Source organism: Neolamprologus multifasciatus, chromosome 2, assembly GCF_963576455.1.
Source record: "Neolamprologus multifasciatus chromosome 2, fNeoMul1.2, whole genome shotgun sequence".
NCBI classification, from domain to species: domain Eukaryota; kingdom Metazoa; phylum Chordata; class Actinopteri; order Cichliformes; family Cichlidae; genus Neolamprologus; species Neolamprologus multifasciatus.
The window spans coordinates 17,323,646-17,344,162 of NC_140440.1; the positions used below are offsets into that span (position 1 = coordinate 17,323,646).

General features: G+C 41.2%; 1 protein-coding gene across 3 annotated transcripts; it reads right to left on the bottom strand.

Moving 5' to 3' along the window:
* Positions 1-7,525: 7,525 nt before the first annotated feature.
* On the bottom strand, positions 7,526-20,403 carry irf2b (interferon regulatory factor 2b). Of its 3 annotated transcripts, none has more exons than XM_085132319.1 (9): positions 20,166-20,403; positions 17,390-17,482; positions 17,156-17,255; positions 15,800-15,976; positions 15,621-15,667; positions 13,731-13,851; positions 13,207-13,359; positions 12,310-12,347; positions 7,526-10,500 (listed from the first exon to the last, which is right to left on the bottom strand). In XM_085132319.1, the coding sequence occupies exons 2-9, from the start codon at positions 17,474-17,476 to the stop codon at positions 10,231-10,233; spliced, it is 993 nt and encodes a 330-aa protein (XP_084988445.1). In that variant the 5' UTR covers positions 17,477-17,482; positions 20,166-20,403; the 3' UTR covers positions 7,526-10,230. The 3 variants fall into 3 exon arrangements, with proteins under 3 accessions (XP_084988445.1, XP_084988438.1, XP_084988428.1); XM_085132312.1 differs by having other exon boundaries at positions 13,731-13,854; positions 20,030-20,403; XM_085132302.1 differs by having other exon boundaries at positions 13,731-13,854; positions 20,166-20,402.
* Positions 20,404-20,517: the final 114 nt, after the last annotated feature.

The window sequence follows — 20,517 nt, forward strand, 5'->3', positions numbered from 1 at the left end:
ATATTTTTAAAAACTTTTCATTCTGATGATCTGCAGGACTCTCTAAACTAAGTTTGGTCTGCATTTCATGAAACATGATATCCCACAAACTGTTGTTTGTATTTACTCCAGTAAATTCTACAAGACATGCTGCGTAAATAAACAGCAACAGCATAGAGCAGTCATATATCTAATAACAGAAGACAGGAAAAGATCAGTAAAGAAACAATTTCCTCAAACCAAAGCACAGATGAAACTGGTTGATCTAAAGTATGATTAGTTCAGCATGATTAATATAAATGACACTGATTATTACTAATAAACTGGAAAACCAAAATACTTACCACTCATTTGAAGTCTTTCTGTCCAACAGCTCCTTTTCTAGACTTGTACGAGTTTGATTATATGTGGGGAGTGCTGGTCTCAAAGACAGTAAGAAGCAAGTAGGGGGAGAAAAAACAGGAAATTATTTAGAAGGTGATTTGGTCCCCTTGGCTGTGCAAGCATTATAAAAACACAGAAAGTCAATGTAGACCTCATACAACCAAATTAGACTAGCACATATAGCACTTAGTAACAGGGACAGCCGGTATGAATGGGCTGGTATCCTTTTTAATAACAATAATAATAATAGTATAGTATATATATATATATATAAATCATCTTAGAATAGATTGCTTAAATGCTGGTGTGACGAAGTGCAGCAACAACACCAAATAGTAAAAATGAAAAAAAGAAAAACACAGGATTTAGCTACATGGGCAAACCATATCATTTTATCCTTCTGCTAAAGGGAGACTGCCTTTTGTCTGTTTTGCTGCAACATCTTTTAATAATGAAATAAAACAAATAAAAATTACCATTTCATATGCTTTTGTTTTAAATTTTGAGGGCATTTGTATGACTCTGTCTTGATGAACCTCTAATAATTTCAGTTGTACTTTACGTACAGCTGGGTAACTTATTTGTATGTTTTACATACAAAAGTCCAAAAATAATAAAAACCGTCAGATAATGAAGTAAATTATAAAATGTAGTGAAGCAACAATAGAAAGAGGCATAAAGGGGAAGCCAAAGGTTCAAGTAAAACAGGCTACCTATGAGTTATACTCTTTATCAGTACAGTATAGAATAAATGTATTTAGTTAAGTACTTAATATTCCACCACTGAAAAACAAAATTTGGAGTTGGACTTGGAGCTATGTAAAAAACTGAATTGAATTATGTTTTATAACTGTCTACTGACAGATCTGTTTTTTCTTTCTGCTTTGCTGCACGACACCCTCTTTTATTCTCTACAAATCTCAGGACAGGCAAGACTGCATCCTGTTGCATTTACTGATATCAAAAGCAGACTTTTGGGTTTGAGAGCCAATAAATCCATGAAAATGGCTCGGCCTGTAATGGGTTTCACAGCATCATGGACTGCAGGTTCTCAGATGACAACAGTGTACAGCTTAAAATCTATGGTGTACCCATTTACATCAGCCAGTACAAAACACTTGAGCCCCGATTTTGTTGGTTTATCTCTCATTTACTGTTTGATTCCCAGCCTGGCCTTTGTAGCAACCATCCTCTCATGTACAGAAATATTCTGCCTTGGATGATACAGGGATGTGCTTCTGGTCCTCATCATTTCCAGCAGAGGCCTGACCCGATGAGTCGCTGCCTTTTTTCTTTTCATTTTTGACATCTTCTGCCGAATTGCTTAATTGCTTAATAAAACAAAACCACAGAAGGCGGAAACTCAGGTTTAGCAAAATTGTCATTTTCTGTTGTTTGCAAAATTCATGACTTATGCCTGTTTAGATGGATCTGCTCCAGATGAACTTGGTTCCTCATCCAGGTCATTTTTCTCCTCTGTGAACCTTCTAGAAGGTTATCTCTGCCTTTCACTTTTTCTTGACATATTCTCTCAATATTTCACTAAAAAATATTTCAACATTCTGATGCTGCTGCTTCTCCACTCCCATCTCTCTCTCTGCTTTGTGTGTCATCAATACTTACCTGTGATTAGACCGTCGTTGTTTGTGCATTCCAATGCTGCACCATAAAGGTAAAGGCTTGTCTTCTCAGCTTTCTGTAGAAATTTCTTCCTAGCCTTCCTAGCTGTGTTCAGATAAGAGTAACTTATGAATGATTTATGCTATCATAAAGCACCGTACATCCCTGAAAAGCTCTGCTTCTCTTCTTTTCAAAACCATTCACATTTTCTCCCTAGCATAAAAAATGACGAAGTATTGGTCATTTAAAGAGTGCTTGTAAAATGGGCTCGCCAGCAGGCCCATGGTAAATAAAGGGTTAAGAAACCAAGTATGCTGGAAAATGCACCTGTTAGACGTACTGTTTGTCTTTTTGTTTGTTTGTAAAGCACTTTATGAATGAAGACAGTGTGGAAGAGACAAGATTTTACTTCTTTAAAAGTATGATCTTCAGAGGTATTTAAAAAACAAGAAAGAGACAAAAAAAAATTAAATTTAAAGTTTTATTGAATAAATTTTAAAATATTTTGATCCAACTCAAAGCAAAGTTGTTTTTTTTAGGTTTGGTCCTAATATAGTTGTAACACAGAATGTCTCAGTGCAAAACAATCTACATTTAACCCCAAAAGGTTGATTCCGTTCCTCTGGACGTAGTGTTTTCAGTGGGAGAAACGTTTTGTCACTCCCACTGAAAACGCTACGTCCAGATGAACAGAATCAACATTTTTGGGATTTACCTACCTGGATAGCTGAGCATGCATCAGGACAATCTCTATTTAACGTATGCTAATTAATGATAAGAGCGTGTTTTTGATGTTGCAGCTGGTAAACTGGTTCACTTTAAGTTTAAAAGAAGGACAAAAAGGTCCAAACAGCTGTTGTGGCCTTCTCTAAGCCAGAGCCTGTTCAAATGGACTGAGACAAAGTCTATAAAATTGTATAAACGGCACAACAACCCCAACCAGTCGCAGCAGATGGCCCCGCCCCTCCCTGAGCCTGGTTCTGCCGGAGGTTTCTTCCTGTTAAAAGGGAGTTTTTCCTTCCCACTGTCGCCAAAGTGCTTGCTCATAGGGGGTCATATGATTGTTGGAGTCTTTCCTTTATTATTGGAGTGTCTTTGCCTTCCAATAATAAAGCGCCTTGAGGCGACTGTTGTTGTGATTTGGCGCTATAAATGAAACATAAATCAAACATAATTCAGTTCAGTTTTATAGATATGGCGCCAAATCACATCAACACTATGGGTGGTTCACATCAAGTATCGTTAGGATACACAGTTATGTGCATTATGAAGCCGTGCTAACCACTACAAAACTGCAGCATGCACATATGTATCTGCAGCTTTTCCATCCTTTAGTCTGCTTCTGTAGCTTCTGTTCTGATTGATTAGCATAACAAACTTATCAAATTCTTCACAGCTAATCTTACCGTATTATGATGCCTCATACTTAAAGTGAACCAGTTTACCAGCTGCAACATCAAAATCACGCTCTTATCATTAATTAGCATACGTTAAATATAATGTATATACAACTATATTACGACAATTGTTTTTTTTTAAAAAGCATTTCAAAATTTTGTTGAATTTTGCTGTGATTGTGAAACTTCTCTTACTATTCTTACTGTAAATGTCATGTTTACAGATTTTTTACTTTTATATTTCTTCTTAAAGCTCATTCTTTCTGGTCTTTAAAGGCCGTTTTCTTAAGGCATTTTCCCCCTCATACTCCTGTTAAAGTCTCCACCTCACTAGTTCTTAGAAGCAGAAAGCATTTTTTGTTTTGGCCTGTATTCACACAGCTTCCCAGTACTGAGAAAATTCCAAGAATTGTCACGGTTTCTGAGAATGTCTCCTGAATGTTTCAGCTAAATCCCGGTACAGACAAAAGTTAATCACAACTTCACAAAGTTAATCACTAATTCTTCAATCTTAAATATGACCAACCTATCTCTAATAATCGGCTATGTACCACAGTCCTTCAAGCTGGCTGTAGTTAAACCTTTACTCAAAAAGCATCTCTAGACCCAGCAGTCTTAGCTAATTATAGGCCAATCTCCAACCTTCCTTTCATATCAAACATCCTTGAAAGAGTAGTTGTCAAACAGCTAACAGATCATCTGCAGAGGAATGGTTTATTTGAAGAGTTTCAGTCAGGTTTCAGAGCTCATCACAGCACAGAAACAGCTTTAGTGAAGGTTACAAATGACCTTCTTATGGCCTCTGACAGTGGACTCATCTCTGTGCTTGTCCTGCTAGACCTTAGTGCAGCGATGGATACTGTCGACCATAATATCCTATTAGAGCGATTAGAACATGCTGTAGGTATTACAGGTACTGCGCTGCAGTGGTTTGTATCATATCTATCTAACAGACTCCAGTTTGTTCATGTAAATGGAGAGTCCTCTTCACACACTGAGGTTAATTATGGAGTTCCACAGGGTTCAGTGCTAGGACCAATTCTGTTTATATTATACTGTAAACGACCACAGCAGACCCGGGTGCAAATTCATGCTCTGCAGCATACTTTATTAGCACTTTCACGGTTGCTGTTCACAATGCTCCCACAGCTGCAGCTCTCCCGCTGCCCGCTCAACATCATCACCACAACAACCCCCAAACACAGCACCCATTACAATATTTAAGTCGGCGGGTCGTGATTGCAGATGCCGTGCAGGTGCGTCCGCCTTCCCTGCACGGCACCGCAGACCACGCCCCACCACATATACATGCTTCCCTTAGGCAGCATCATTAGAAGACATAGCATAAATTTTCACTGCTATGCAGATGACACCCAGCTCTATCTGTCCATGAAGCCAGATAACACACACCAATGAGTTAAACTGCAGGAATGTCTTAAAGACATAAAGACCTGGATGGCCGCTAACTTTCTGCTTCTTAATTCAGATCAAACTGAGGTTATTGTACTCGGCCCTGAAAATCTTAGAAATATGGTATCTAACCAGATTCTTACTCTGGATGGCATTACCTTGGCCTCCAGTAACACTGTGAGGAACCTTGGAGTCATTTTTGACCAGGATATGTCCTTCAACGCACATATTAAACAAATATGTAAGACTGCTTTCTTCCATTTGCGCAACATCTCTAAAATTAGAAATATCCTGTCTCAGAGTGACGCTGTACCTCAGAGTAACTAGTTCATGTATTTATTACTTCCAGGCTGGACGACTGTAATTCATTATTATCATGATGTCCAAAAGACTCGCTGAAAAGCCTTCAGCTAATCCAAAATGCTGCAGCAAGAGTACTGACAGGGACTAGAAAGAGAGAGCAGATTTCTCCTGTTTTGGCTTCCCTTCATTGGCTTCCTGTTAAATCCAGAATTGAATTCAAAATCCTGCTCCTCACATACAAGGTCTTAAATACTCAGGCCCCATCTTATCTTAATGACCTTGTAGTACCATATCACCCTATTAGAGCACTTCGCTCTCGCACTGCAGGCCTACTTGTTGTTCCTAGAGTATTTAAAAGTAGAATGGGAGGCAGAGCCTTCAGTTTTCAGGCCGCTCTTCTGTGGAACCAGCTTCCAGTTTGGATTCGGGAGACAGACACTATCTCTACTTTCAAGATTAGGCTTCAAACTTTCCTTTTTGCTAAAGCATATAGCAAAAATATAGTGACCCTGAATCCTCCCTTAGTTATGCTGCAATAGACGTAGGCTGCCGGGGATTCCCATGATGCACTGAGTTTTTCCTTTCCAGTCACCTTTCTCACTCACTATGTGTTCATAGACCTCTCTGCATTGAATCATATCTGTTATTAATCTCTGTATCTCTTCCACAGCATGTCTTTTATCCCGTCTTCCTTCTCTCACCACAACCGATCACAGCAGATGCCCCCCCCCCCCCCCCCCCCCCCCCCCCCGAGCCTGGTTCTGCTGGAGGTTTCTTCCTGTTAAAAGGGAGTTTTTCCTTCCTACTGTCGCCACAGTGCTTGTTCATAGGGGGTCATATGATTGTTGGGTTTTTCTCTGTATCTATTATTGTACGATCTACTGTACAATATAAAGCGCCTTGAGGTGACTGTTGTTGTGATTTGGCGCTGTATAAATAAAGTTGAATTGAATTGAATTGAACTTGAACACCAACCACTCACATTTTTAAAGAATGTGTCATATAACAGCAGAGTCCACTACACCTCTGCACTGAGTTAACAATTATAGTTTTTCTTGCTTTGAGCTGCTGGGAGAGTTTTCCTAAAACTTCATGCTAATATTTTTAGGCTGTTCCACGAGCTCTCTGAGACCTGTGTGAATAAAGACCCCAGTTTGTTTGCTGTCTATATTGTGGAGGGTTTTGCTGAGGGGTGTGTTTATATGTTATCTACAGGATGGCAGAAAACTGACTTTTCAGACTGTTCACAGTATTTATGTAAATCTGTGGCTGATTTAAAAAAAAAAAAAAAGCCCATCAGTAGAAACCTTTGATCTAATGTCCCAATAAAGAAACAAAAGGAAATAAAGGAGAGAATTTTGAGCCTGGTTTTATCCAGTTCACGTGAAAATATTTTAGCAGATAAAGGAGCCTGTTTAAATGTCACTTTTCAGAAAAACTTTACAAATGTTGAGGTAGGTTCAAGATCTTTGCAGAGTACTGTGGAGGTTTTTACTGAATGCTGTGGTCCCCCGTGTTGGTTACACAAAAAGCCTTTGTGTAAGAGAAATGCTGCTGCAGTTCTGCCTTTGAACAGCAGGTGGCATCCGTGCGTAATCACAGTGGTGTGTTTTCCTTCCTATGATGATGCAGCACAAACATTTACATGTTATGTGAACACATACACAGTTTTTATGACTTTTGATTTTAGTTATTTGCTTTTGGTTAATATTTTGCTTCTCTTCCTTAAAGGGAATTGAATCTGGTTTTGCTGAGAGCAAAGAATGAGCTACTGGACAGCTGAAGTGAATTCCTTCTGTTGCCTCTTCTGAAGAAAAGCAAGAGCAGCAGAGCTGTGCAGGCACAGAGCAGCTGGTGAAATAAGGCCTGTGGACACACAACACTAAAGGCCTGTTTACTATAAAGGAATGCGGTTAGCAGTTGTCAGGGTGACTGGCCGGCCATGAAGCGAGGTCTCGGAAACAAACAGGAAGTAAAATGAGAACTGAGAACTGCAACTGAAACTGAAAGGGCAGTTAGTGCTCTGGCTCAACTGAATGAGCTGTGTGTGTAAAACAAAGCAAACATCTGCTGCTCTGACAAAAAAGCCTAAACCACAACACACAGAGTATTTTCCACTCAGAACACACTCTGCCTGTTACTCGCATGCAGTCATTGCATGTCCCTACTTGCACAAGTCAGCAGCAAAGCTTTAATTCTTATCTCAGAAGCTGAGCTCGGAGCAAACTTTGGCTCTGCCTTTTTTTGGTTACTGAGGAAAGTCCTCACTTTCAGAGGACTTTGTTTTTACTGGACGCTCTTATCTTAACAGCAATAAATATTTACAGGGCCTGTGTCTGGGAAGCTATAAAAACTGGACTCTGAGCTCTGTGATAAACTTTCAGCAGTTTAAATTTCTTTTACAGGTCGTGAATGAGGCCAAACAGCCTATATAAATACAAAAAAAGTCTTTATTCAGATTTACATGGTGATTCACATGAAGTCATAATGTACAGACAAGAAACAGTGGTGACAGGTTGTGGTGAAAGCTTCTTTGCTGCATTGCAAGAAGCAGAACAATGATCTGGGGTTTTTTTCCCCTTTCTTTCTCTCGTTTGAACTCATGGTTGCCCTTTATGGTAATAAGCTAAGTGCAAAAGAATAAGACACACCTCTGCTTTGAGTTATCAGTGGCTCTGAATCACATGAAAGCATAAAAATAAACAAACGAAAAGATGAGCAAAACGCACAATACCATGCCATCAACACTCACTGCTGACTTTTTGGTCGTAACGACATTGCGAGAGCAGAAATAAACACGACAGAAAAGTGCACTTTGGGTACTTAAACCTGGTCAGGTTGTTGTTTTGTTTTTGTTAAGGCAATACAAAAAAGGGAAGTGATGTCAGACCAGAAGACAAACTGGAGCTAGAGAATGGAAAGATCATTATAAAAACAGCAGTCCAGTTAATATGGCACATTCACATGTCTCAAACAATTCATCGCGACTGCTATGCATCTTTATTCTGCCTTTGAAGGGTGCGACCAAATGGCTGAAAATTACAATTTTAAAAACCCACAAGGTTCAAAATAAAAAGACATGTTTGTTATGGCTGTAGGAAAAAAAGAGAGTGATAAGTAGTAATAAAAGGCTTTAAATGTCACCCTTGAACTGAAGACTGTCATTGTGAGTTTGTGGCGCTTTGGCAATAAAGGCACATCAAAGATTTGCTATCGAGGAAGGCCAGAGCTCTGTGATTCAGCGAGAACCATAAATAAAATTCACCACGATCGTTAACGTGCGTCCAGTGTTAAAATTCTCCAGGAGTTTGGTTTAGAAAATAAAAAGCATAACAAGTCTCCTACTTTCCCTACTGTTTTCCTACTTGAGCTCTGCTGAGCTGTGCTTTAGCCTGCTAGCTGCCAGCACATCTTGCACACTGAAAACATACTCCCCGCAGCCTGCGAGTCAGGGGCTGGTGATTCTCCACGGGACTTGATATAAACAGCTGGGATTGCAGTTCTTCCTTCTGTCGGCTTTTTGCATTCCAGCAGCTCGGAGTCATTGTGTTACAGGTTGTGGGGAGTACGATGTGCAGACTACTGTTAACGCAGTCAGGCTAGTGTTGGGCATCACAGGAAAACAGGACGGAGCTGTGCACTGGAATGCTGAGGAGGTCATTCACTCAGCTTAATAGGCTCATGTTCAGCTCCATCTTTTTATCCTTGTACTCTATGAGTAACTTGGCATGATTCATAGTTTAATTCATGCATTAAAATAATCTTTTCTCTTGGTGCAGCCCCTCAGTTTACACTCTTCCTATGATTTGTACTTAACAGGTCTGCTTTAAGAAACTCCTCCAACACAAGGAATTCAAACCTTTGCAGTGCCGACCACTTCCTCATCCCTCCATGCTTCCTGTGGCAGTGCTACCTGCCTCCCTGCGTGTGTCAGCAGCAGGCTAAAGCACACATAGTTTGAATCCAGCTACGCTATCAAAAGGCACACGCAATCAATAACAGCTATCCCACACCCCACTCTCTCTCACACACACTCACACAGCCCAACACACATGTACACAACAGTGCTGTCTGTAAGGTGCTGAAGCAGCGTGCAGGCATACACAAGAATCAGCTATTTACATTATTAATACCAGTAGGGAGGTGTGTGTGTGTTGGTGAGTACTTTGTCCTGAGGTCGACAGACAGACAGACACACGCCTGCAGGGCCTCACGGTGATTGTCGTCCTCTACACAGATAAAAACAGGCCTGTGATTGACGCCTGCTTCGCCAAAACAGAAGAATTTTCGAGTCACTGCTTATGAACACAAGCGGTCTAACCATGTGTCCCCAGCAGAGCCTTTCATGGCAACACCTGAGCTCACACTGTGTAAGATAAGGATATGATAATGACTGTTGACTAGAAACTGTGCACATCTTAAAATCACAACACAGCGGATGAATAAGATGATGCAAACATAAAGACTTTACTTGGGCATGGTGCCCATTTGGCTACATATTTTAGCTTTTTAAATTTTTATTTATTTATTTACCATTTTTGCTTTTTGCTTCGTGCTTGGCAGGCATCCTGCCCTCAAACACCAGCTCCACTCCCTTGGAGTTAACGGACTTTAAACAAAGAACAAACCTATTCATATACACAATAAAATCTTGAAGAACTTCTGAGAAGTAAAAGCTAATTTTGCTTTCAAAGGTAAAAGTAGTGAAATTCCTTCACTGGCGTTTACTCAAGTGTTACCACAAAGCAGCGGGGAAAACAATCAACCAGCGACACACAGTGTCCATGGCTGAGCACATGGTGTTTTGCAGTGGTATGCTACGGTGCACTTGCTCCTAAATTTGATACTGCACATAGGTCTGCAAGTCCTCCACACATTGAACTTAATTTTTACATCAGGAAGACATGCAGGAAGTAGAAAGTGACCTTAAGTGCTCATCACTTTGTGCACAAGTCAATGATTTCCTCAAATGAAAGGAAAGAAAACAGAGAAAATGTTGGCCCAGACAGATATTAGGAAAAATCTAATTTTTGGAGGTTTGTCCCTTTTTAGGCCCCACATGGCTCTGACGGAGAAAACAAACATTTTCTGTCTTTCATATGGACTGGATGCAGTGATGCTACTCCCACGTGTTAGGTCAAGAGGAAGTGATGTCAGAGGTTTTCATAATGACACTTGCGCGCACTTCATGTGTGTGAGTGCCTGGCGTGGACACGAGAGAGTTCTGGTTGTAGGTCGGCGTCCAGCCATCGGTGTGGTAGCTGATGAGCGGGGAAGGGTCTCGTGTGCTCGTCACCTTGAAGTTGGGCTTGGTTGTACTGACGAACGTCGCCATGCCAGGAAGAGAACACGGGGGAATCCTGAGAACTGATGTGCTGTAGTCCCGCCTCCAGGCAGCACCGATACCCTGGAAGACAAAAGAAGAAAGTGATGTAGAAATACGATGATAATTTTTGGAAATTTAAGAAATAATGTAAAAGGCAAACACCTACAATGCTCTATATTACAAGTTTGTCTGTGAAGGTTCTCAGTCACCCAGGTCATCATAGTCTAAGGAGCTTGGAAAGAAAAGCATCTGGACTTCTGTAAGTTGCTTGAAGACGTTTCATCTCTAATCCCAGAAGCTTCTTCAGTTGAAACGTCAAATTGTGGACAGTCCCAGATTTAAGCCCTGTGGGGGTGGCCTCCCTAGAGGGACATGGACCCCCTAATGATCTTCTACCTAATCACACAAGCCAAAAAGGAAATCACATGACAGGGTGGAGCTAGGTTTCACAGCAGGTTCACCTAAAACCTTGGCCCATTGTGACCTCCACCCGTTTTCACACCTTGGTTCGTGTGATTAGGTGGAGGATCAATAGGGGGTCCATGTCCCTCTTGGTGGGACACTCCCACATGCCTTAAATCTGGGACTCTTCCACCATTTGACCAATTTAAACAAGTCCAGAGGCTTTTCTTTCCAAGCTCCTTAGCCTGCTTTACAAGACACACATTCATATAATATCGGGGCTGCTGTAGCTGAGGAGACAGAGCAGGTCAAATAACAGCTGGAAGGTTGGTGGTTTGATCCCTGGCTCCTCCAGCCTGCATGCCAGAGTATTCTTGGGCAAGATACTGAACCCCAAGTTGCTCTCAGATGCGAGTGTGAATGTTTGATAGAAAACACTTAGACCTAGTAAGAAGGGCTGGAGTAGAGTGCCATTTATCAAACAGCACTCTATTGTATGCACTTGCGGTGCCTTGCATAAATTACAATTAGCACTTAACCTGACATGCATGTTTTTTTGGCGGTGGGAACAAGCCGAAATACCTGCTGGAAACCCACAGAAAGGCCCGAGTTGGGATTTGAACCACGAGCCTCATTGTTGTGAGTTGACAGTGCTAATACCAACGCTTCCTGCTGTATTTATTGCTACAAAGTTTAAACATGGAACCATTGAAAATGTGACCTGTCTGGGAGTGTGTGCGTATGATTACGCATGCACATGACAAGTAAGACATATGGACTGTGTGGCTGTCACGTACAGGCCTGCATACAGGGGATTTTACGATAAACGCCTGTTATAAATAATGTGTTTGGTTCTCAAAGGAGCATAAATTTGTTTCATGTGATTAGAAAATAAACCTTAAGTCTTGTGACAGAAATCTGCTGGTTTGGTTTAGCTATTAATCTCTAACTGTTATTTTTTCTTTATTTGTTTTTGTTCCGTTTTATTCTTTAACTGTCTGACTTTATATAAAAAGGTTCCATATTATTGTGAGCCAAAACACATGTGTAGGTATTTGTGTGGTTTGCACTGTGTGTGTGTGTGTGTGTGTGTAGATTAGACTACAAAGGACAGCTTCATGTCAAACTGTTAATATTTGAAAGCAGCAGTTCCTGACAAGACCCTCCCTTTTCTCACTCTCACTTAACATTACAGGAACATTACGCACACACACACACACACGCACATGCACATGCACACACACACGCACGCACGCACGCACGCACGCACGCACGCACGCACGCACGCACACGCACACACACACACACACACCTGGAGCTTTAAACTCAAAGCGGTGCTCAGAGAAGTAGCCACACGTGCACACACACAATCACACGGCTTGTTCAAGCCGTACGGTTGAAACAGGTAAAAACCTGTTTATCTGAAAATCAGACCGGTTAATGATTCAGTTATTACTCTCTCCCCTGTACGTATAATCAGATACTAACCTCTTTGATGTTTTCTGTATCACTTTCTGTGTCGCTGCCTGTTCAAAAAGAGACATGCACAGAACTATTACTCCCTCTTAGGTCACACACATCAAAGGGAAAAACATGCAGAAAAATTACGTTCAGTTAAAACCATGATTTACAGCAGAAAACCAAACTGACTACACCGGCATCCGCCAGTACTGTTCTCAAGAAAACAAGGGATACATGAATGACGTCCATTTGCACCCTGACTCATAAAGTAATGGTGCAATTTAAGAAACACGAGAAAGAAATAAGAAGCAGAAAAAGGAAGATGAAGACTCTGATAGTCCACTACAAACTGAAAGAGGCAGCTCTGCCTGAACGACTGACTGGGGGAAGAAAAAACGATAGCTACACATACGCAGAAAAGAGGGTGCTGATGAAATGAGTAATGGCAAATCAGTGAGGCCAGTACCAATAACCTCACAGCCTCACACATAATAATCACAGTTAGAGATCTGTTTAACAGGAGCAGGTTTTCCTCCTCTCTACAGCTGGATGAGCAGCTTTGCCTTGTTAGTTCTCTACAGGCAGGGCGTAGGAAAGATGCTGGTGAATGTTGAAACCTAAGACAGTGATCTGACTGGTATCAGCAGGTCATCAGGTCACAGTTTCGATATTTCACAAGTTGATGGAGGCACAGAGCAAGTGCCATTTAAAGAGAGAAAAAAAAACAACTGATCTGATCTTCACTCTACAAAGCGTGCTCTGTGTCTGCATTCGTAGCGCTGCTCTAAAAAAGGTTACTATGTGGTCAAAGCTCCTTTGAATAACTACACAGCGGGCACTCCTACGAGCCTGCTCCACTCTAACTAACCTATTTATGTTTCTCCTTGTAACAAAATGTGGCGAGGTGCAGTTGTGTTGTCTTACCGCCGCACATAGACACAGGAGAGATCTGCAGCGGGTACGGGTGGGAGGAGCTAACAGTCTGCTCCTCATTCTCAGTGGTCACCTCGATTGTTTGACAGACAAACGGCAGCTGCTCACTGGTGATCACATGGTCTTCAGCTTGACTGTGGATCACTGAGGATGGACAGAGAAGGGTTCATAATCCTTTGTATCTGTAACGACCTTATATGTGAGTAAAGTACACCTATGTCTCCTCTCCAAGCACTTGTCTTAGTGAAAAGTTGTAGTTGGTGTGATGACAGTCAAACTTTAAAAAGTTAAATGATACTGAGTGGAGAAAGGGAGGGTTTTGTTATTGCATAATGTGCGTGTTCACGCTTCTTGTATTTCTCCTTCTGATGCAACACCCTCAGGACTGCCACTGTGTTACAAACCTGACTCATCTGCTTAGTCATTATAAGCACAGGCCAAAAGCAAACAGGTAGCACATACACACACAAATGGGATAAAGGTAATGGAAAAAAAGAAAGACGGTGGTGTGATACCTGACACACTGTCTGTCACTGTCAGCTCCACTGACTCCATCTTGATTGTTTCATGTTTGGTGTAGTCAACAGGTCCGGCATCAGCTTCAAGAAGACTGTTGTCTGGAGATGGAGAGGTGACCTTCTGGTTTCAAGAAGGAAAAACGATTTTTAAATGATGGACGATCAAAGTCTAAAGACACTTTATTTCCATAACAAGGCTGACGCCAGTAATCAAAATAAGCAGTAAGACAACACGCCAAACACCTGACCATACAGCAGAGAAAGAAGAAAAAACAATAAGCCAAGAAATACAACTGATTAAAAAAACTATATATAAAGTTAATGCTACAGTAGGAACATTTTTAAGCATTAAATGTTTTTTTGCTCGTGTCTAAACAGAAAATAAGCCTTTCCCTGACTTTCAGCTATCTTACACTGACTGCTGTTTGAAAGATGCTGGATGGGTTTTCCGCTACAGTCCCAGAGTGCCTTGCCTCTGCTCCCAGCATTAACAGTGAGATTAGAAATGGAGTCACAGTTAAACAGACAAGCTCCACACAACAGTTAGTAAACAATTTGTCCACATCAGTGGTTATACTAATGTCAGCCAGAAGAAAGCCAGTTGTATCTACTGAAACTAGTCAAGAAAATCATATCATGTCATCATGTTGCAGCATTTGGTTTCCCAGCACTGCCATTGGCAAAATTACATTGAATGGAAAAGCTTATCTGATCAGCTAACTTGATCCAAAATACAAACTTGCATCACACTGAGTATGTGGTACTGGCTGCTCTGTCATGCATATGTTGGCTTTATTGTCATTATGCTGATAGTCCAGTATGCAGTGCAGGACAGGGTAGTTTGTGTCTCCTTGGCTAATTTGCACCCTGTACGCACATAATTTGTGGTGGGAAAAAAGACCATCAACACAACGCTGAGTACAGTTCAGTGTTTTAAACACTGTCTGCAGAGTTTGAGTCTATAAAGGAGATATCTACATCACATCTATTCATACACATCAGAAATCTCAAACGTTGTACCAGGAATATAATGACTTTAATAAACTCTAACTGCCTTGAGCCAGCAAAGAGATGATATGTGTACTTTAAAAAAATGAAGGGATTTATAAACAGCTTTGTTAGAAACGAGCTGCCCTGACAGAGAGCATACTCAGATACAGCCTGATATCTGCATCAATTCTGCCATAAAAACACATTTTGCCAAAATATACTGAGCTAACCAACCCCACCACATTAAACAAGTGCACGGCTTCCTTTTTTTTCTTATTCCAATTTCCTGTTCCAAAGCAAACAGCTTGACCCTGTGATGTTCTGCTATTTCTGATTTTTTTGACTTCTATTTCTAAGCTCGTTCTTTCAGAAAGTGAGGATAAAAATGCCTGAACAGATTTTCTTAAAAATGTTTTTCTCCCGCCTGTTCATCAGTGCGATACAAGCAGCAGTTACCGGTCGAACTTCTGACAGGCAGAACAGAATTCCGGTGGAGTGTGTGGTACCACACCTTTTTTCCTGGTAAATTTCTCTGTCATGTGTGGAACTGAGCAACAGTTGATTGTTAAAAGTAAGAGAAAATGGCAGGTCGCCAGCTCAAAGGCTGCGTGTCATTTCCAGAAGTGTTTTCTTTGCCTTGGCAGGAAAAAGCGCTCGCAACACTTCTTAGTAAACCATTTCTGTCATGCCAAACGTGTTACTAAACCAGCCAGGAGGAAAAGCTGCTTATCAGCTGCATGTTAAAGTTTGAAATAACTAAGTGAATCCTGAAGAAACATGATTGTTCTAACATGCTGCTGGTCACCAGCACTGCTCCAGGATCTCTATCTTTGCTCTTTCATTCCTCTACATCCTACTGTAGCAGTGGTGTGATCTTCATCTCGTACGTTTATCTACCTCTTTATTTCCTTTGGACTTCCTCTCCTTGTCTGCCTTCTTCTTTCCTGGAAAAAAAAAAGAAAAAAACATTCAACTGAGTTTCCAGTAACCTCCAACAACAAAAATGAGGAAACAATTGAGTTTCGAGGCAGAATGATAAAACTGAAAGAATTTGTGACGACAGCAGCAGCGCTCACCTTTCTTGGCATTTCTCTCTGAGGAGGAGAGCATCTTATAAACTCTGAAGGCATTGGTTCCCTTTTTGATGCTTTTGTCCTTTACCTCCTCGATGTCTGGCAGGCTGTTCATGGCACAGCGAAAATTAGCCTTCCATGTCTTTGGATCAGGACGGTCTACACCTGGCTGGTATTTACCTGATTCAGACGCAAGAAGAAGGAAAAAAATCACTAATTTGTCTTTTTGTGGTGGATTCAGAGGACAGCTTCATCACTATGGAGGCGATCATTTCTGAGCTAACCAGTGTTACCAGTATGTATACTGACTCTTGTTGACTCTATAATATTAGCTACAAAGACTCTACTTGGTTAGTTTTTGCTGTTTCATTTTACAGCAGCTTGTATTATGTACATGTTCACTTCAAGTCAGATCAAAGTGAAAAAAAAAGGAAAATATATTTCTTTGTCTTATTACATAAACTCATTTAATATGATACAATTAGACCATTTATTGGTCAAACTAAGTATTGCAATCAAGTAAAGGCACCACCAACAAGACTGCAGCTGCTTTTAGCTCAATCTGTAATAAAGTAGCATTTCTCTCTGTGGAAAAATTAACCTGAAATATTTAAACAACGTAACAATTTCCCTAATATTATCCACCAAGGAGGTCATGTGACTGGTTTGCTTTGTTTGTTAGCAGGATTACTCCAAGGTGAGGGTTTACGCAGCTTAGCAGTGATTAACGTTTGATCTGGATCTGGGAATTTTTAGAGGGGTTCTTTACCACCAAGGAGCAAAAGTTGGACATTTTACATCATATGTTCTCACATACCAACCAAACTGAAATGTAAAAAGCGATTGGGAGACATCATCTGACAGTCTTCAAACTTCCTTCTAGCAAAGATTACACAGATTATGTTTTCTCATTTACTGCTGTAGCAAAGCAGTGGGAATTACCCTTACACAGACACTGTGTGCTTCCTAACAAAGTTACCGGAGAGCAGGTACTCAACCTGTTCAGCACAGAGCCAGCACACGTGGTGTTTACATCAGGTGAAAAATATGAAGTCAAACAAATGCAAAAGGATCTCATTATTTTAGGGACGGTAAACAAACAAGAATTTCCTGATGTTACTGTTCTCTGTTTAAATCTCAGCTAAATCCAAGCTCAACTTGGATCCTTTTTGAATGTTACTGACTGGGGTTAGTAACGAAGAGGAACACTACTCCCAGTGATATCAAAATGAGGTATTTTATAAATCAAAACTCTCTGAACTTAGTCACAGAAGTGTTTCAGTGTGTAGCAGGCATGAAAATGAGAACCGCTAAAAAGGAGAAGCAGCAGCAGAGGCTGCAGTTAAATCTGTGCAATACCCGTGTGTATGGCCCATCTCATGAAGAGCGGAGCATCTTTCTCCAGGTCCCAGCCATGGCGGGCAGCGTGCATCCAAGGAATCTGGAAGATCCTCTTCTCCTACAAACAATTTACATTGTTTACATCATCTTGAATTACAGAGTGTGTGTGTGTGTGTGTGTGTGTGTGTGTGTGTGTGTGTGTGTGTGCGCGCGTGTGCGTGCGTGCGTGCGTGCATGCGTGACAACACTCACTTTGTTAAGCCATATTAGCCCTGGAATCTGACAGGATTCGATTTGTTCCTGTAACCAGGGTCTCATCCTCATTCGTTCTACTGGCATTGCGGTCTGTGAAGTGACACACACAGATACGTTATTATGAATGTGGGAGCACTGGTATGGATACTGGGATTCAAAGATGTTTTTTTTACACATTATAGCATATTGTAGCAACTTTAAAATAACAGAAATGCTGTAATACGTAATCTGCCGTGATGCTCACTGTGCCAAGAACACTTAAAAAATCTCGTTTCACACAGGATGAACAGAGCGGCTGCACCAAGCCAACGACAAACAAGAACGATTCTGAACCATGAATCACCCAGAGCTACTCAAGTAGAGCTGGAAATGAGCATAGCAGCCCCCCACTGAGGTTTTTTCCCCATTCATAGTCATCATTTCAGAGTGAGGTGTGGAACACAGTTGAATCAGATCTGTGTGTACTTGCAAAGTACAAACTCTTGGCCAGGCTCTTTAGTGTGTTCGCAAAGAACAGCAGCCATAAAACACGGTTCATAAATAAAAATGTCAGCTCATGTTTGTAGCTCTACACTCAGCCTCACACTGTTTGTTCCAGAGAACGACACCTGAAATAAAACAACAATGGACCAAGAGGAAAAAATGAACACAGAGCTCATAACCGTCCCAGAAAACTTTAGCCCACCCATGTCGCTACATTTGATTTAAGGGCAGAGTGATGATCTATGCACACAAACCTGATCAAAGTCCAGTCAGGCTGACACTCCCTGACAGCGCAGTGCTTCCCCAACAGGTTAAACAAGGTGAAACAGCGCAGCATCAAATCCAAAATATCAAACAAGGTTGAGCCTTTCAGCTGCGTCTGCTCAGTGAAAGCTCACAATATCACTACAGAAAACACAAGCTGAAAAAGATACAAGGAGTGCAGCACAAATGGCACACATGGGAAAAACACAGGGCCCACGTCCCACTTCAACACAGCCCCTGATGCCCAAAAAGGAAAACTAAACAACTCACGCAAATATCAATAAGAGACAGCTTTGTGTCACCAAATCTCAACGCAAATGACTTCAGCAAACACAAACTGATATTTCACCTTTAAAGTCCTATCAGCGCACTAAGCTCTCAGTGGTTTGCACACCTGAAGCATCTTTGACTTGCTCACTGTTAACAACCCAGTCAGGCTGCCATCAGGTGCAGGGCAAACGCTCCTACAAGCAGATCCAAGTATGCTGCGGGTGCTTTCAGTTACTGTTGACCTGAGATCATGCAGCATTCAAAAACAGACTCAAAACCTTTTTTGTTTGCGCAGGCTTACACTTGTTTACTTTAAGGCACTGTAATCCTACATGTTTTTATCTCATACATGAAGCACATTAAGTTTACTTATGATAAAATGTGCCATTGCTGTTTAACTCAGATGCAACAGGGGGCGCTGCACCGATCACTGTGCAAACAAACTGTGCTGTGTGCTTCAAAAGCAGACTTTGCTGGTCTTGCAAAGACAGACAACCGTCTCAGGTGTTCCCAACAGACTATATGACACAAAGCATCAGTTAGACATCATTCACACAGGTTACTTACAGTCACACGAGTGACTCGGGACAGGAAATTTATTTATTTATTCACAGATAAGACTGCTCATTAGTTAATATATAGTAAAAACGACCCAGGTATCTCTTCATCCTCATTTATCACCCAAGTTCTGACCGCAGCTTGCTTCACACGTTAAAAGCAGCAGCTCACATTCACAAATACGAGCATCTGTTTGTTCTTAAATTATGTCTGTGGATATTAATATTTTCATCATTCACAGACATGCAGTTTAACTACAGATATACTTGTAAAAACTTACAGTTTTATTTCAGAGTATCTGACGCTGACAGAAGACGTTTTCTAACAGAAAGACAATTGAAGGGAAAAAAAAGACATGTCATGACAACATGTCATCACAGTGCGTGGCACTATGTGTGCTTTCTTCTGTTTGTTTTTTTTGTTTGTTTTTTTACTAATTGCACAATGAGGAACATTTGCTGCTGATAATGCGGAAAAATTGGATCAAGAAAAGTTGAAATATGTATTTCCACTGTGTACATAACGGTGTCTACACTCAAATATAGTCCAACTGTACATTTAAAAATATAACATTCAATATTATAACATCAATACTACTTTTTAAATTATTAATAGTATTACTATTATTATTTCTTCAGTGTATAGCACATTTATTTTGATACTGCTAAACATGGTAAGTTACCTGTCACGGAGTTCAGACAATATAACACTTGTAGTGTTTTCAGTGTAAATGACACGCACTAAGACCTGAATACTGTTTACGGCTCAGTCCCGCTGCTACTCACATTATAACACGGTAAATACACACGGTTACAAACAGATAAACACTGTACACTTCAAAGAGTCTACATTATAGCGGGAGGATGCTAGCAAATATTAACAATTCCAGGTAAACAGCCACATCAGCGCTGACTTTCCAACGTTAGTAACGTGTTTGTTCTGGAGTCGAGTCTGCTTTAGCAGCGGGGGTCAAGTCAGAAGTTTATCGCGCCCTGTGTGTCTACCGCCTGCCACTGAGCTGACCCAAAACAACGAAGTCAAAAGTGAAAATAAATCCCATACCGAGTCATGAAACGCGGAGACAAACTGCAGAACTACTTTCACTTGAGCTAGGGATCCGTCAAGTCGCCCTGTAGGAAGTCAGTGTGGCTAGGGGAGCGCAAGGCAGCGACGTTAATATGCGGAAATAAGATGTTACCTGTTAGGTTTGGACGGCCTCGGGCTCCACAGTCCCGCTGTCGGAATAAGAAGAGCAGCCAAAGCCGGACAGGTTAACGTGTTCGAGGTTTTAAGTGGAAAAGGGAAAGTGTGGTCGTCGTTTATTTCTGTTTCTGCATTCAGACCGAAAGCAAAACAACGGCCGCTTCGGGAAGTGGGGGCCAGAGCTGGAAATCCCCCTCCTGCTCTCGTGCTCTCGCTTTGGGTCGGTCTCGAGCGCCGTGAAGTCTCGCGTGCGTTCGCACACGTCGAAGCGAAGATGGCTCACTCCGTTGTATTTTGGGTTTTTTTAAATTATCTTTTTTTTTTACCATTCTGCTTGCCACGCCACT